The sequence below is a fragment of the Sphaerodactylus townsendi genome, linkage group LG04 (assembly GCF_021028975.2).
Source record: "Sphaerodactylus townsendi isolate TG3544 linkage group LG04, MPM_Stown_v2.3, whole genome shotgun sequence".
Taxonomy (NCBI): Eukaryota; Metazoa; Chordata; class Lepidosauria; order Squamata; family Sphaerodactylidae; genus Sphaerodactylus; species Sphaerodactylus townsendi.
Window position 1 is genome coordinate 76737793 of NC_059428.1, and position 17289 is coordinate 76755081.

General features: G+C 39.8%; 1 protein-coding gene across 2 annotated transcripts in view; it reads left to right on the forward strand.

Annotated features, from left to right (window-relative positions):
- DMD (dystrophin) overlaps window positions 1–17289 on the forward strand; it is a 1175169-nt gene that overhangs the window by 454066 nt on the left and 703814 nt on the right. For both annotated transcript variants that reach the window (XM_048495459.1, XM_048495460.1), the window contains 8 exons: window positions 2862–3007; window positions 3163–3375; window positions 5896–6009; window positions 8073–8228; window positions 9681–9851; window positions 10608–10790; window positions 11656–11790; window positions 15179–15328. In XM_048495459.1, the coding sequence (XP_048351416.1) occupies window positions 2862–3007; window positions 3163–3375; window positions 5896–6009; window positions 8073–8228; window positions 9681–9851; window positions 10608–10790; window positions 11656–11790; window positions 15179–15328 (1268 nt within the window). The remainder of the gene's footprint in view (window positions 1–2861; window positions 3008–3162; window positions 3376–5895; window positions 6010–8072; window positions 8229–9680; window positions 9852–10607; window positions 10791–11655; window positions 11791–15178; window positions 15329–17289) is intronic.

Genomic DNA, 17289 nt, shown 5'->3' on the forward strand with positions numbered 1-17289 from the left:
CTGAGAGCTTTAGAAAGCTGGCTAATCCTGAATATTTCTATTTTGTACTAATCCTGAATATTTCTGGGATTCTGGGGATCCATTTTCCTGCATCTTGGAAAATCCTGGTTACTACCTGGAGAGGCAAATGCATGCCAAAAATACTGATGAAGTATTTTTCAGATGTATATATCTGAATGCAAATCTCTACTCCCCTTCTTCTACCTTTTCTACTCTCACCTTGTTCCTTCAGCCATCGATGGTACCCGATTGGTTGTTAGCTCCTCTGCATGCACACACAAAGAAGTTATGCAGGGGATTGGTAGCTAACAGAAAGGGGAGGGACCTCTGCCCAACAACATAGGGGGTAGGTTATTTCCAAGGATTATTATCAGTATGACAAACCATAGCTTTACATTGCATGTGACTGTAGTTTGTGTGACTTGTTAGACAATAAGGGGCAAAGGCAATTATAGGAATAACAATGACTGGGCTACAATAAAGGTTGAAGAAACTTTAAAGGACTCATTTAAGAGCATCTGAGATCGGTAACATCTGATAACTGTGTGTTTTAGACACCCCTTTCAGAGACTGAACTAGGTTGCAGATATACCTCTGCAAGTCTCAGTAGAAGAAAGACTTTTGGTATAAATCCATGTTGGTGGGTCCAAGACTAGGCAGTTTTGACACCTCACTCACTGATTATCTGACCTTTTTCAACATGAAATATATGTTCATTACATCCGTTACTATTCCTACAACAAATAAACTAGCTGGTCCTTAATAACATTCTGTGAAAAGTCTACTTTACTTAACTGATTTTGTGACACAGTAAAATAACTATGAATCTGCCTTCCATGGGTACACTGAAAAAGAGATGACATTGTGGTGGACTCCACATGGGCCAAAAACAGCAGTGTGAAAATGGTGTAAACCCTTTTACACCATTTTAAACCATTTTACACTGTTTTCACACCGCTGTTTTTGGCCCATGTGGAATCCGCCCAAGCTTTATAATTAATATTGTACTGTAAATGTCAGAAAGTATGTTATTGATAACAAGTGGTATCAGTTTCTGCATTCTAAATATTGTTGAAGACAAAAGATAACTTCAGTTATATGCAAGCCACATAGTACTGAAGTGAATGACAAAATTCCAGTTAATTTGAATGGAACTTTATTTTATTCCCTAGTGAGTTACTCAAACTTCCACAGATGTTAATCTATTTAGAGGCATCTGTAATGCCATTCTAATGGGGGCAGTTCAATAAAATGTAACTTGTATTTTTTGCCATGCTAATGTTTTAATCTAAGCATTTAACAGATGTCCTAAAAAGAACATTTTCTTTTTACAGACATGCTCCGTACAATAACAGGAACCATAAAAAGGTTATTGGCACTTCTAGTAAGAGTTTTAAAAATAGATAAAAGTTCTAAATAACAGGAAATATGAGAACATGAAATAGTCTTCTTTGGCCAGTTCATATTAATCCAACAATTTTGGCATCATAATTCATTATAAATGCTAGTCATACTGATGCCTTCCACTTTTGAGTGGTTTAGAATCACAAAATCATAGAGTAGGAAGGGGCCAAAAAAGAGAGGAGGAACTCACCTCCCTAGGAAGCTGATTTTACTGCTGATCTACTCTTACTCTAAAAAAATTCCTAATGTCCATCTTGGACATTATTGCCAGGCCTATCCTTTGCTGTCAACAGGAACAGTTCCTTGCCCTCTTCTAAGTGACAGCCTTTCAAATACTTAAACAGAACAGATGTGTTCCCCTCAACCTTCCATTTTCCACACTAACATTTCCAAGTCCTCTTTCTTATAGGGTTTGGCACCTCCTTCAGCATCCTTTCATCAGCAAGCCCAAGGACTGTACCTCAGTTTAGGAAGGGAATGCAGGTTCAGCTGCAGCCTTAGCCCTCTCTCTCCAGCCATGTGACAGCCCTTTGGATGCAAAGGTTTGTCGTGGCTTTTCCTCTTTGTTCTGCATTGGCTGGCTAATAAAGGATTATCTGGACAGATGCTGAACTAGGGTTGACAAATTCCCCCTGGCCATTGGATGGGGGAAGGAGGGATTGGGGGGGATTTTACCAGGCTTCAAATGAGGTCTAGGCCACCATGTTTTCTGCATGATGATGTGATGTCACATCACATCAATTACAGTGAGGCAGATTCTCTGGTATTAGGGCAACAATTCTACCGCAGAAGCTATTTTTTACTGTAAGATTCTGCCTAAATACCAGAGTGTGTTTCCTATCATCACTTTTGTGATGATGTCACTTCCAGAAGTGATACCATCATACTGGAGATATCAAGACCTAGGCATTTGAATCCTGGTAAGACTTGCCAACAACCAGCTGGCTAGCACCAGAGGAGGTGGCTCAAAGTGAGGATTCACATACCCCCGGCAGAGGAATAGCACCCCTACCCCAGACTCCCCCATGGTCCTCTCTTCAGGTATGGACTTAGTGAATCCCTTGGACTAGAAATTCTCAACACCCAACAACATAAAAACCACAGAACCAAGCAGTATTCCTCCAGCACCGTCTTCTGGAACGGGCCTGCCAAATAATAATCACCAAAGCATGCTTTCAGAGAGCTCCAGAAGTGAGTTGATCCAAGTAAAGTAGCAAGCCTACATATGACACAGTGTTCAATACTGTGAGTCAAAGAATCAAGGAATTAGAGGTTTTCTAGGTCCAAATTTGAAGTGGTTCCTGTGCCTATAGTAAATGTATAGCAGGAAGTATCCTGTCAGCTTTTATCATGGTAAAACAGATAGGACAAATATATTGATTCATATTTGTTGTTCTACATAAATTAATACATCATAACAATTTTAAATGTATTTGCTTCCCTCTCTTCTCATGCAGCTTTTGATAGTTTACCACCTGTACAGTATAAGGAAACTATGAACACCATCCTCTTGTGGATACAGCAGTCAGAAGCCAAACTCTCCATACCTCAGGTTACTGTCACAGAATATGAAATCATGGTGCAAAGGCTCAGGGAATTAAAGGCAAGTACAGAGAATATAGCAAGACTTTGATCAATTATAGATGTAGTATATAAATGCTAATTAAGATGGACTGACAGATTTCTGGATGTTAGGCATGACAGATCTCAGTTTGAATCCAGTGATATTAAATGTTATATTAATCTTTAATGTTCTAGGCTTTACAAAGTTCTTTACAAGAGCAACAAGATGGACTCAACTATTTAAGCACAACTATGGAAGAGATGTATAGGAAAGCTCCTTTAGAAGTCAGTCAAAAATATAGATCAGAAATGGAAGGAATCGTTGGACGTTGGAAGAACTTATCTGCTCAGCTGGTGGAGAACTGCCAAAAACTTGAGGAGCAAATGACTAAATTACAACAGTTTCAGGTTAGTCATGGTTTCTTCCCACCCCCTTGTTAGTTCTTAATATCATACTCATAAATTGCGGTCCTGTTTGTTGCAGGGGGCCATTCTTATCCAGTGAGTACACCAAGACACAAGAGGTTTGATTCATTTCAGTTAAGTCATTGAGTCTGTGTGTTCCTTACTGGTTCAGCATGGTCCACTGAAGTCAATGAGGCCATGTATGTATGTGCAAAGTGCCATCAAGCTGCAGCCAACTTAAAAGACTCCAATGGGGGGCTTTCAAGGCAAGTGAGAAACAGAGGTAATTTGTCATATCCTTCCTCTACAGCATCTTTCTTGGTGATTTCCCATACAAGCACCAACCCTGCTTAGCTTCCAAGATCTGACAAGACGGGGCTATACCATATAGCTATGTATACCTGGTATAATAAGATACATAAAATGAATGCATCTTCTGAAAGGGGATAAACATACAATAGGCATGGGTGTTTTGCCCATTTTAAAGGGATGTTGGTTGACTCTTCTACTCACAGCTTTCATTTGGTTATTAATTTATTTAAAATATTCTACGTTCCTTCCCAACATGAAGTTCTTGTGGTAGCTTACAATACATGTAAATGACAGTCGCAAATAATGTAATCAACAAAATCATTGCAATCAAAAAAAGCAGTAATACTGAGAGTAGTAATAATAAAGGCAGCAGAAGCACTGACACTCATCAGAGTGAGGCAAAAGAAAGGAAAATAACTATCACTAAAGACTTGAAAAACAAGGTAGTTTTCACTTGTGCTGTATACTATTTATCAACTATTGCAAACATGATTCTTGATATAAAATAAACCCTTCTCTTCTAGGCAGTTAGTTGGGTACTTAATGGCAGGAAAAAAAGGTCACAATTAATGGTTGGCTGTGGCATTTTTGAGCTGAAAGGCTCAACATCCATTTTCCTAGGTGAAGGCTGAAAGTAGTTCCTCTCAAAGGGCCCCTTCCGCACACATAAAATAATGTGTTTTTGAACCACTTTCACAACTGTTTGCAAGTGGATTTTGCTATTCCGCACAGCTTCAAAGAGCACTGAAAGCAGTTTGAAAGTGCATTATTCTGCATGTGCGGAATGAGCCTCTGTTTCTAGTTACTCTCAACACAATACCACGGATGTTAGTTTTCAGATTTAGTTATCTTCATATTTGGTTACTAGAATATGCAAGTTGGAACCTGGAAGGATTTATGACAAAAAGGGGCATAATCTAAACTTCGGTAGACAATGAAAAATGGATCTGCAACCTCACCATCTTACTGATGAACTGAAATATCTAGACTGGGATCTGCAAGCAAATGGCTACACAAACAACAAAAATCAGAAGTGCTATAAAACCAAGAGAAAAACACAAGACTCAGAAAAAACAGCCCCCCACAGGGAAGGTATTCCTACCGTACATCAAGGGGATCACCGATCAAATGGAAAACTATAACCTTCAAAAAGTCTTCAGAACCATCAGAAAAATTCAGCAAATGCTACCATCAACGAAGGACAGAACAGATCCCCTTACCTCTGCAGGTGTCTATTTCACACCATGCAACTGTGGACAAGTATATATAAGAACAACAAAATGCAGCATTCTGATAAGAATTAAAGAATGTGAAAGGCACTGCTGACTAATCCAACCAGAAAAATCAACAGTAGCTGAATATGCTTTAAACCAAGCTGAATATATTTGAAGACATAGAAATGCTTGATAATGTATATAGCTACTATGTCAAACCACACATTAAAATCCACAAACAACAGAATAGTTTCAACAAACAGGAAGAGAGTCTGAAAATCAACAAAACCTGTCTATCAATATTTTCAAAAACACTAAAACCAAAAACCAGAGACATTCAAAGGGAACTGCAAATGAACTCTACCCAGACACAAGCTAATGCAGTTGCAAATGCAATTGTTAGTGCAGTGGCAAGTGTGAACGCAAATGCGATTGCAAACGAGAATGCAAATACATTTGTGAATGTGATTGCAAATGCAACAGCATATGCACTCTACTCAAACACATGCAAATGTGCCTCACGCTCTTGTGAGGTGGAAAAAAATATTCCACACTATGTCACAGAAAGCTGGGTACCACTTTCTTTATTGCCTCAAGCAGGGCTCAACTGGACATTGTCCTCTATCTTGCCAAGCACAGGGATCAGTGAGGCTGGGCACAGTCATCTGTCTTGCCTCATGCAGGACTCCAATAGGCATCACCATCTGCCATACTTTGCCTTGCATGGGGCTCATCCAGGTGAGATAATTGCCATTTGCCTTGGCTCCAATCACCAGATATAAGTATTCTCAGATTTGGGTGACTTGCCTAATAGAAATCTGATGGTACAAAACAATGCCAAATATATTTGTGTTGTTTACAGCTTTTTCAGATATAGCTCTAATCTTAAAATCATTCTTCATCATTTAGCCATAGTGTCATGCTGAGTTAGTTTACTTAGTAAATGCTTCTTATTAGTAAATGTGTACTTTTTGTGGATTTTGTTTTCCAAAACCAGAATGACTCTAAAACCCTGAAGAAATGGATGGCTGAAGTGGATGTTTTTCTAAAAGAAGAGTTGCCTGCCCTTGGTGATTCCGAAGCACTTGAAAAACAACTAGAGCAGTGTGCAGTAAGTTATGACTTGTGTTACATACTTGTACATTTGTATTACATTGCCTAGATAAAATTTACTAAATAGTGAATATCAAGAACTGCTACAAGCCTTCACTTTTTTTCAAATAAAAATACTTTGATTCTACTTTAAAGAATATGAGTTTGAATGCCCACGAAAGCTGTGAAGGTGTTCTGGTGATCTTTGTGCTTTCTGGATTTGGGTAGAATCATGGAAAAAAAATTTTAAAAAAAGATTTGTAATACTAATGGAAGAAAGTGGATGTTCTTTTTTGGTCTATCTACCCTATATGCAGATACTTTGAGAGCTATATGTCGGGAAAGCAAATAAATGTAAAAATGACCAGATGGATTTATTCTCCTGCAAATTGGAGAACTTGCACAGTTTATTTTTCAGAATTTTGCACTCTAAGTGTTTGGCTTGTAACTTGCACTTTTCTATATATTAATGTAGGTTGTATATATTTCTTTTTTCAATGTGAGGAACAATTCCCCATGGTTTTTATCATTTAATTGCCCCTTTGTGACAGTTTACTGTTCATGTAAAGAGCATGGTTCATGCAGGGATAAACTTTAGCCTCGTGGGTAAGTAGAAAATGTTATTTCAAGAATGATTAAAAATGACATTTATATTGTACTTTTTAATATTTGTATTAGAACGACACCTAGCTGCTGGCATTTTCTTTGCCAGCATTTTGCACTTTGAGCATTGTGTTGCAGGAGGAGATAATATCTAATGAGAAACAGCTATTGCAAATTTAAGTTTAACTATTTCTATAACTTACTGAAAATGGAATGAATGCATTTAAGAATTCCTTTATCATTCTCTTGTAAATTTAACAGCTGCTGTGACATTGCAAGAAAACTCATAAGCATTTTTAATAGTTATGTGCCCCTTGAAACTTGATATTCTCCCATACACGCTAAAATGTTTTTATTAAAAAAGTGAATTGAGAGAGGCATAGAAGATTTCTGTTAGCTGACAGTTCCGCAAGTACAGTGAAGCCATCGTTGTTACCTCAGGGCTAGGTTCATTAGGACTGGTCTAAATTTCTTCTGAGGCTGCTTCCACATGACAAGTTGATTGTGTATATAATATCCTGCCATGGATATCAATTTTTTCTTCAATATATGTAATTGTTTGTTAATATAGAATTAAAAGAGACTAGAAGCATGTTGAAGGAAACACCAACTTAATTTTATTTCCTTTCTATGACACTGAAACTTTGAAAACTTTTTTTTTTCTCACAAAGCTTACAAAAGTGTAGAGGCTTAAGGCTTCTTCAAGTATGTTTCTGTCACAGGATTAACAAGAAATTTGACCCAAATCCATACCCCCAACTTGCTGTGGAAGTTCACTTTTAGTTTCTTTTTTAATATTTAACTCTGAAAGGTGTTATAGCCTGGGATGTAAATAAATGTCCATGGGGCAGCCATCTTGAATTTATGATGTCACTAGGTAGTATTTCACAAATTTAGGCAAAACACCTGGTATTATATGATAGCATGCTATATTAGCAACATATTCACAAAATCCCATGAAATTACATATTCTCCAGGACTAAACTGTAAACTATTAAATCTCAGATCTTGAATTATTATTATGTTTTGTAATCAGAGGCAAACTCATCCCCTATCTCTAAACCTTTTGTTGGTGTTTAGTATACAGACAAAATAGTAAATTAGTATATTTGGAAATAAAATTAATATTGTACCTGTGGAGCTAAAGACAAATAAGAAATAGAAGGTGGGAGGGTGCAACATAAAATTATGCTCATCTAAGGCAACTAAAATCCTTGGATATGAACTGGTATGTATTATCAGGAATTTACAAAAAAAAAATCCACCGAGTAACAGGTATATTGTAATGTATAATTTTTAAGATTAGTATTTCTGACATGAATATATGATGAACTTGTTTCCAACAAGATGGCTGTTACTTTAAAATGCATTTGGAATGCTATTATGAATTACTATATATATTTAAACTTAATGCATTGACTTAAATGTTACATTAATTGAAGTTCTATAATAGATTATGTATAACTCGACCTTTTTTAGGCTCTTGTAAATGATATCCAGACAATTGAGCCCAGTTTGAACAGTGTTAATGAAATTGGGAAGAAGATGAAGAATGAAGCTGAGCCAGAGTTTGCTTCCAAAATGCAGACAGAACTAAAAGAACTTAATTCTCAATGGGATCACATTTGCCAACAGGTATTGCAACAGCTGCTTAGAGGGTTCCCTTCTAATTAAATTTCAGATTTCTTACTGCAGAATGTATCCTTCTCTGTGTACAACTACTGAATTTCAGAGGTAGAGCTAGACATTTAGGATAAACACTTAGTTTTCCATCTTGAAAAAAAATGTCTTCCATGTAGAAATAAATGCAAGATAGAGATGTTTCATTGTGATTGTTTCAATAAAAATATAATGCCTTCTATTTGTAAAACAAATACAAACTTTCCTACAAAATAGCTTTCCCTTAATTCAAAATATGTCAGGACATTATATATTAAAATAAAGAATGAAAAAAGACTACTGGGATTCAGAGTGAAATAGTGCTGCACATTTCAGCATCTATACATTAAGAAAATCTATTAATTGCAAGCATTCAGTTTTCAAAGGTAGCTACTAAAATGGCCTTGTTAGAAAGCAGTAATACTAGAGGGGGGGAGGGAATCAGATCTCTAAGGTAGGAACTGGACAATAAAATCAAGAAAAATAACTTGACTGCTTTATTTTAAAATGCAAATACATCAGTAAATAGGTTTGATTGTTCCAGACACTTAAGGATGGAATAGTGCAGAATAAACTACAAAATATAAGAAACATAATGCAAGTTATTATTTTTATCAAAACCATGGTGGATAGATAACATAAAATGTAAGGTAATTTTATATTACTGGGTTAGAAGCAGACATTACAGCATACAGAAACGTGGAAGTTCTGGGAGCCGTCTGCCTTATTCTATTTAGTATATATGATAGTGCATATATTATATTTTTACCAAGTAAAAGCTGTTTCTGCACAAAAACATTATGGATTGTTCTTTGTGTTATTTTAGTCTAAAATGTGGGAAATTAAAAGTACATAGCTTGATGTTAGCATTGCCAGGTTTCAGCCAACACTCTTCAGGAGGAACTGAGGGAGCAGAACATTGTCCCACTATTGTGCTGGTGTGTTTACATCACTTCCAGTTAAAACTTTATCATAGAGTTTTTCAAAATGCTAAAGCTCTCCTGTGTCACATCCATTTTTAACCAGAAGTGACATAAGTGTGCCAGTGCAATGCTAATACACATTCCTTTCCCTAACCCCATGAATGAGGGACAATGATAGGGATTGTCAGGATGTCTCTTGATATGGCATCCCAACTGAGTGGGGTTTTTTTGCATAAACCTCTCTCATTTCAAACTGATGTGTTTTTTTAAGTAAAGTTTGGCAAGTTGTTTTTGACCTGCAGAGCATTTGGTGTGAATATTTTTTCACCTCCAGTTGAAAATATGATTGCAGTCAATACTCTGAAAATTTGAAACCAGTCTTGTATTCATTTTTTAAATAATAACTCATGTTATTTAAAATGGGTTTGTGATGTTCCAGACAAGTACCTTAAGTACTGGCCAAGCACTTATAGTCCTTTGAATAAAATTAATGTTTTTCTTTAAGGCATATGCTAAGAAGGCAGCACTGAAAAGTGGTTTGGATAAGACAGTGAATCTTCGAAAGGATTTATCAGAGATGCATGAATGGATTACACAAGCAGAAGAAGAGTACCTTGAGAGAGATTTTGACTATAAGACTCCAGATGAATTACAAAAAGCTGTTGAGGAACTGAAGGTAGAAAAATGCAAAATGACTTATTTAATTTGAGTCTCATGCTTATCTTTAAGATTAGAGGTTATTGTTGCACACAATCTGTTTGTTCGACTGAAAGAGTTGCCTATTCAAGCACTACTTGAGAAATCTCAAATTTGAAATAAATGGTTTAAAGTAATTCTGTTGTAAGATAACTGATTCTTTGAAAAAATTTACTGCTAGAGGGTTTTTTTGCAGTTCTTAATTATGTTCATTGTTTTGGGGAACCAGATCAGAATTTGCACCTGATCCCTTTACTCTTCCTTCCCCTTTCCTTATGAAATTTGCATGATATGGTTGATTCCCTTGCTATTTTCCTTCTTGAAGCAGCTTCTCCTAAATTGTATTTCCATATTGTAAATTGGCTTTCCCAGGATAACTAGGGCAAATGCTGGTCCATTTTAAGGTAACCTTGCTGTTTCTATCAATTAAGGAATTTTTCATGTACTTAAAACCTATAATTAATTTCAGTTCATGTGTATATTTCAGTTCATGTTAAGCCTGATACAATGTCAGATTCATTGTATTTGTATGCCTCTTATGCTGGCAAAAGGGAAAACAAACTGGCACAGCCCAGTGCTGCTTCCATAACCCGGTCACTCCCCCCCCCATCTTTATATGAGCAGCATTTGCAGTGTTTCCTTTGTTTTGTATTATTTACAATTTATGTATAGATTCTGTCCAGTTTTACCAGCTTTCTATTCTGTAATAGTTACAATTCATTTATGAATCTTTTAGAGAGCAAAAGAAGAAGCTGTACAGAAAGAGGTGAAAGTGACGCTTCTCACAGACTCTGTGAACAGTTTTATAGCAAGGGCTCCACCTGCAGCTCATGAAGCCTTAAAAAAGGAACTTGATGTTCTGACCACCAACTATCAGCGACTTTGCAGCAGGCTGGATGGGAAATGTAAGACATTGGAGGTCAGTTCTTTTTAACTCCAGGGGCACGGGAAAGAGCGAGGGCACAGGGAGGATAGACCACAAAACACCTTGTTGTAAGAAAATAGGCCACATTTTTTATTTGAATACAATCACAGAAACATTTAGCGCAGCATCAGGCAACCTGCCTTTCAGTTGATGGCACTGAGCCTCACCCCAGCCTTCTAGGAAAACCTGCACAGGATGGCAGGTCCAGGGTTTCACACTGGTATGATTCCACTGCATGGTTCCCTTGCCGCCTGAGGGCTAAAGCCAGGTGACAGACTGTGAGCTGGGCATGTCACTGGATGGCCAAACCCCCAAGACTTCTTATGGGAGTCTCCAAACCAAAGAATGCAGGCACACAGGGTCAGCCTCCCCCCAAGATTTAATCCAATCTGACACCCAAACCACCTATGAAAAGTTGTGACATGAACATACAGTACACCAACATCCCTACCACTTCAAAATACTGAAACACAGGGGAAGGCGGGCAGGGAAGTCAGCACAGATGGAGAGGTCTGGTTCTCAGTGGAAACTCTTTAAATCCTCTGATAGTGAACCCCAGTGAAGCCTTGGGCTTTCTGGTCCACCTAAGGGACACATCCCCCACACCAAATGGTCTGATGCTGATTGGCTCCTGTGTTGGAGCCAGGCCTGATCTCTGCCACCAGGTAAGAACCCTCATTCCCTCTGTTGATCCCGAGCACCCCCACCCCCCACGACAAAAGCAGCCCTGGGTTAATCTGGGTGATGCTTCAAAGGCTAACATACTGCCAGGAAATTCATGATGATGTTTTCTAAGCAGCTAATAATTTAAATATTTTCTGTTAAAATTAATGTGAAATTTTTATACTTTATTCATTAGGAGGTATGGGCATGTTGGCATGAATTACTATTGTACTTGGATGTTGAAAACAAATGGTTAAATGAAATGGAATCAAAACTCAGGGCAACTGAAAATATTCAAGAGGGCACAGAAGAGATCTCAGAGGCACTTGATGTAAGTATTGTCAGTGTTCATATATGAATATCTAAGAAATTATAGAATTGGATCCATAAATGTTCGGCTCACAAAGATCTTTCAGTCTTAGAAGGATATATTTAATTCTGACGACATCACAACTGAAAAAAATTGATATTAAATCAAAGCACAATTTGCTCAGTCAGTAAAATTAATGTTGCTATCTGAATAAGTTTGGGACCCTGCAACCACAAGACCATTAAATTCCATGTGGTGTGACATCTATACAGGTAGGAAAGATGATGGGGAGACATTAATTGGGCCACAGCATGATTAGTATGGAGTCAGAGCTATCAGCAAGAATAATGTGGTTTATTCATAGCATAATCTATACTCACAGTTTCTCCTCTTTTAAATCACCTGAAGTCAATGAGTTTAGAAGAATGCGATTCTATTTAGGATAGTGCTGACAAATGCTGAATACAAGTACATGCTTGTCAGGTGACTGTGTGGCAGTCATCCATCAAGGAACTCACTTATATGGATGGATGCTTATACTGATTAAAAACATTTCTACTAACTTCTTATCATCTTAGCAGAGGCGTATTTATGAAAAATGGAGCCTGGGGCAAAACAAGTGTTCTGGGGTCTCCCATGGGTGGCTCTGGAGCTGCCCTCTCCAGCTAGGAGGAGGGTGGAGAGGAATGGCTTGGGTGAAAGAAGACGGAGCAGAGTGACTTGGGATGGCTGGAGGATTGAAAGGGGAGGCTTGAGGTGGTTAGAGTGGAAAGGTGAGGGTTCTAGTGGGGCAGGTTGGCAAGGTGAAACCTTGGGTGGGGAGGGTTGGAAGGTGAGTATTAGGGTGGGGAAGGTTAGGAAAGTGAGTATTGGAGTGGGGGAGGATGGCAAGGTGAGGATTGGGGTGTGAAAGGGTTGGAAGGTGTGGCTAGAGGTGGGGAGGTTGAGAAGTGATTATTAAGGTGTGGAGGGTAGCAAGATATGGCCTGGGTGGGGGAGGGTGGCAAGCTGAGATTTGGGGTGGTGGGAGGGTTATGGTGGAGGACAGTGGAATTTTGGGACTAGGGGGTGGTGAGAAGGCCTCCCACGGGCCTCCCACTGGCCCAGCTGACCTTTTGGGGTGGCAGGGGGTGCAGGAAGGTCTTTGCTGGCTCCCTGTGGGCCAGGCTGGTCTTTTGGGGTGGAGGGGAATGATCCTGGCCGAGTCTTTGAGGAGCTGCCTGTGATGGAGGGTAATAGGCTGGGCAGCGCCAGCATGGGAGGCTCCCCTCTTCACGCGGGGTGGCACGGGGGAAGGAGGGGTGTGGGGTGTTTTTGCACCCTCCATGTGACAAAATGGGCATTTCCCAGGGACATTTGACTCCCCATGTCCCCATGGCCAGTATGCCTCTGCATCTTAGCCAGCTTCATGTCGCCAGGATACTCTCTTTTAGCAATTTCACATATGTTTATAAGTGGGGCTTACTCCCAAATAGATGTACATATGATTACAGATTTTTGGATTCTTGAATTGATTTCCTCTTCCTTGCCACTTTCACATATTTACTGATCCTTCTGCAACCTGAAGAAAACCTGATTAGCTAGAGAAAACTTTCATAAAATTCTGCAGAACCACCATAACAATTTGACCCTATAGTTAATATTTGATTATCATTAAGCTAGTTAGCATAAACATCCAAACCACCATAGTTATATATTTTCTACAAAGGAGTTGAAAATTCAGAAGTAACTTGTTTTTCGCTTGGCTGGTTTAAAAAAATATCAAAGATCTAAATGTTCTTCTACTTGAGTTAAGGGAAAATAGCTAAAACAATTTGTTATGGTCCTACTTGGTAGCTGGCACCACAAGAGGGAGGGAAAATTAACTTTTCAATTTCTTCCCTTCAGTGATATTTACCATTGCCATCAGGTGAAAGCCTTTTTGTCCCCCTCCTTGGCTTCCTGAACTCAATGGCCTTTTTCCTTACACTGGATTTTTCTTTACAAGGTTTTTATAGGATCTAACTATAGGTAAAAAGAGGCTTTGAATGTAGGGTGCAAAGCTAAGCTTGAGGGACTAAAGTAGCCATTCCAAAAAAGGGTCAGATTTTACAGTGATTTAATAAAATAAGCTATTATACAGCCTATACAAAAACTGAAAGAATATTTTAAGTAAGAAAATAACAAGGGGAATATAAGCCTAACAAGATAAGACTTGTTCTGGCACATTGCCACCCGAGGGTGGACTGGCACTGCTCAGAGTTCCCAACCAAAATAACAACACAACAATCCTGTCTGTGGGTTAAGATTTTGGCCATAGCCAAACCGTTTTATTGACAAAGGATGAAAAGAAGCATGAGGTGCAGCATGGGATCTGATCTGAAGACTGGGCAGCCCGAGTGCTGTCCCCCAGTGAAAACTTTCCTCCAACCCACCTGTTAACCTTGCGCATCAATTGTGGAACCCAGCCCGGCAAAGTGCCCCGTTCTGGAGACCCGTTTTGCACAGCACGATAGTGGAAATTCAGGTGGGCGACATGCCCCTGTCTGAAGATCCATTTTACCGCTAAGGGGTGCAAGCCTCAGTAGCCCCCGGCTGAGCGTCCTTACCCACGGCTTGCTCCACCCCAAACATCTTAAGGAGGTTCTGCCAAAGAGGGTTCGCTCCGCAGCTCCCCTCACCATCAGATCAGTTCCCATGTGCAACTGCCAGCTTGGCTATGACAGCAAACACATGCATTAACATTGTCCAAAGGGGAGAGGTGGGTGGGAAACTCAGCACCACTTTGCTCCAGGGTGGGGCCAATGGCTGGGTCGCAGCCTCATATAGGCTCCTGGCTGCCCCACCTGCTGACGCCCATAGTGGGTGTGGCCACCGCCTGCATTCCGCCCTTCTGAGGGGAGGCATGGCGGGGCCTCTTTGCAGTGCCCATCCCGGGCAGCAATAGCGAGCCCTGCTGATTCAGGGGCCGCTCTTTCTTAAAACAGTGTTTTGTTTTGTGTTGGGTCCAAATTTATTCTCTTTGGCCATCATCTTGCTCGTTACAGCTGCCAAGTTTTCTAGCAAAGTTGTCCAGTATTTGTTTGGTGGTCTGACATCCACATTTCAACTCTTTCTCCTTGCTCTTTTGTTCTCATTTTAATGTTGTTAATAGATCTTCTCCTCTCTCCTAGATATTGGCCACTCAGCAATGGTATCCCTAGGTTTTTGTTCTCAAAATGTGTTTTTAATTTCTTTGTCGGTGGAGGATGCTTAGGAGACCCTCTAATTTGGTATCTGATTCCTAGGAAGACCTTCTGAATATACTGCCTGAAACATTAAAACTTTCTCCCAAGCAAATTTAAACATTAAGTAAAAGAAAAACCAAATACAAAGTACTGATAATATTTTCATTCAAACACATAAATAATACAGTTTGTTAATTCTGCAGTCTCTGGAAACATTAATGCAACACCCAGAAGATAACCGCAATCAGATTCGAGAACTGGCACAGACTTTAACTGATGGTGGAGTTTTGGATGAACTCATCAATGAGAAGTTGGAGAAATTCAACATTAGATGGGAAGAACTGCAACAAAAGGTATTTTTTAAAGAAATATTCTGCAAACTTTAGAAAAGAACAATACAATAGAATTAAACAATAGAATTAATTCTTGGTTCCTGAACTGTGTTGCACAAATCTGAAGAATAATACTAATGCAAATAGAAACTGCAAAAAATCTCTTCACCCAAAGTTTCAACCTGCTTTATAGACCTGTGCCAATCATGGTTGGTCAAGTGATGAAATATGGGACCCAATGGTTGACATATCAATCTGTCCCTGAATTCAGGGGTCTTTCCTGGGAGCGGGGCTGAAGGAATCAGTAGTGAGTCTGCTCTTGAAAAAAATCTTGGGATCCCTGTAATCCATCCAACTACCACCATTGTTTGGCCACCCATTCCTTGGCAGACTCAGCGCAGCTTACAAGATACACAGATTAAAGAACATTCAATGTAGATGTGTGATCTAGGTGCAAATCATGACTAAACTAGGGCAGAGGAAGGAGACAAACAAGATAACAGAAAAGGCAAAAGAAAGAGGGTGGGTGGCCAGTTCGGTTGGAAAAATTACATGTGTTGTCCTCAACCATAGGCCTGGTGGAACAGCTGTCTTTCAGGGCCTGAAAAATTGTGAGTGCTACAGCGCCCTGGTCTCATTTGACAGAATATCAGGCCTGTGCCACTGCAGGCTGGGCAGTTTGCATGTTCACAGCCCAGCTGCAGATGGCCCAGCCATTATCATTGTTCAAGGCTACGGGGGCCTCCCTCTTTCGCTTGCTGTACTTAGTTCAATAGAGCTTAACCATTTCTCCTTATCTGCCTTCTTGAAGGAGTTAACTATCTGTACCAAACAATGCTGTTATTCTCACAGTCCTTTCACATGCTGATATTATGGGAATGCGAGGGTGGTGGGATGACAGAGGTTGTAAGGCATATACTAGGGGGCAGAAAGCGAAACCCCTCAGTTTCGGCTATCTGAGCCTGGGATGACACAATTCCAATAAATCTTGAAATCTTCCTGAGTCTTGTTGATGACTGGAATAACAGACCCTTACAAAGAATGTTCTATCAGGCAGGGGCCAGAGCTGAAAATGCTCTGGTCCTAGTTGTGAACAGCTGGACACTTTTCAAGCCAGAGGCCAATAAGTTGTTATTCATAGAGTGTAGTGCTCTTTTGAGGGTGTCTTGGGAGAGGTGGTCCGGCAAATACAGTGGCCCCTGACCACTTAGGACTTTAAAATTCCTTGAACTTGACTCAGTATTCCATTGGCAGCCAATGCAGCTGGACATATGTGGGGTTCCTGTAAGGAGTCATGCTGCTGCATTTTGTACCAATTGGAGGTTCTGAGTCAGTCTCAAGGGCAGCCCAGCATAGAGTGAGTTGCAGTAATCTAATCTGGAGGTAACCGTTGCATGGAACCAGTGATGGGATTCAGCAGGTTCGCACCACTTTGGCAGAACCGGTTGTTAAAATGGTGCTTGTAAACAACCAATTGTTAAATTATTTGAATCCCACCACTGGAACCGGTTGTTAAATTATTTGAATCCCACCACTGCATGGAACACTGTGGCTAGGTCAGGGTATGACAAGTAGGGGGTCAGCAACCTGGCCTGGCTAAGATGGAAAAATGCCAGTTTGGCCACCAGTGTGATTTGAGCCTCTGTTGGCAAGGAAGTATCAAGTATCACCCCCAAACTCCTGACAGTCAGTGAAGCTGTTAATTGTACAACCATAAGAGTTGGTAGGCTGCCATTTTCTCCCAAATTTCCCTGACCTTGCCACAGGACTTTCATCTTTATTGGATTCAGCTTCAGCTGGATGTTTTTCAACCATTTCACCATGGCTTCCAAACAACTGACCAGAGTATCTGGGATGGTATCTGGCCAGTCACCCATCAACAGATGTAACTGGGTGTCATTACTGATGACCCCTCAGTCCAGGTGGGTGAGGGAGCACATTTATATGTTAAACAGCATCGGGGAGGATTTCACTTGAGGGAT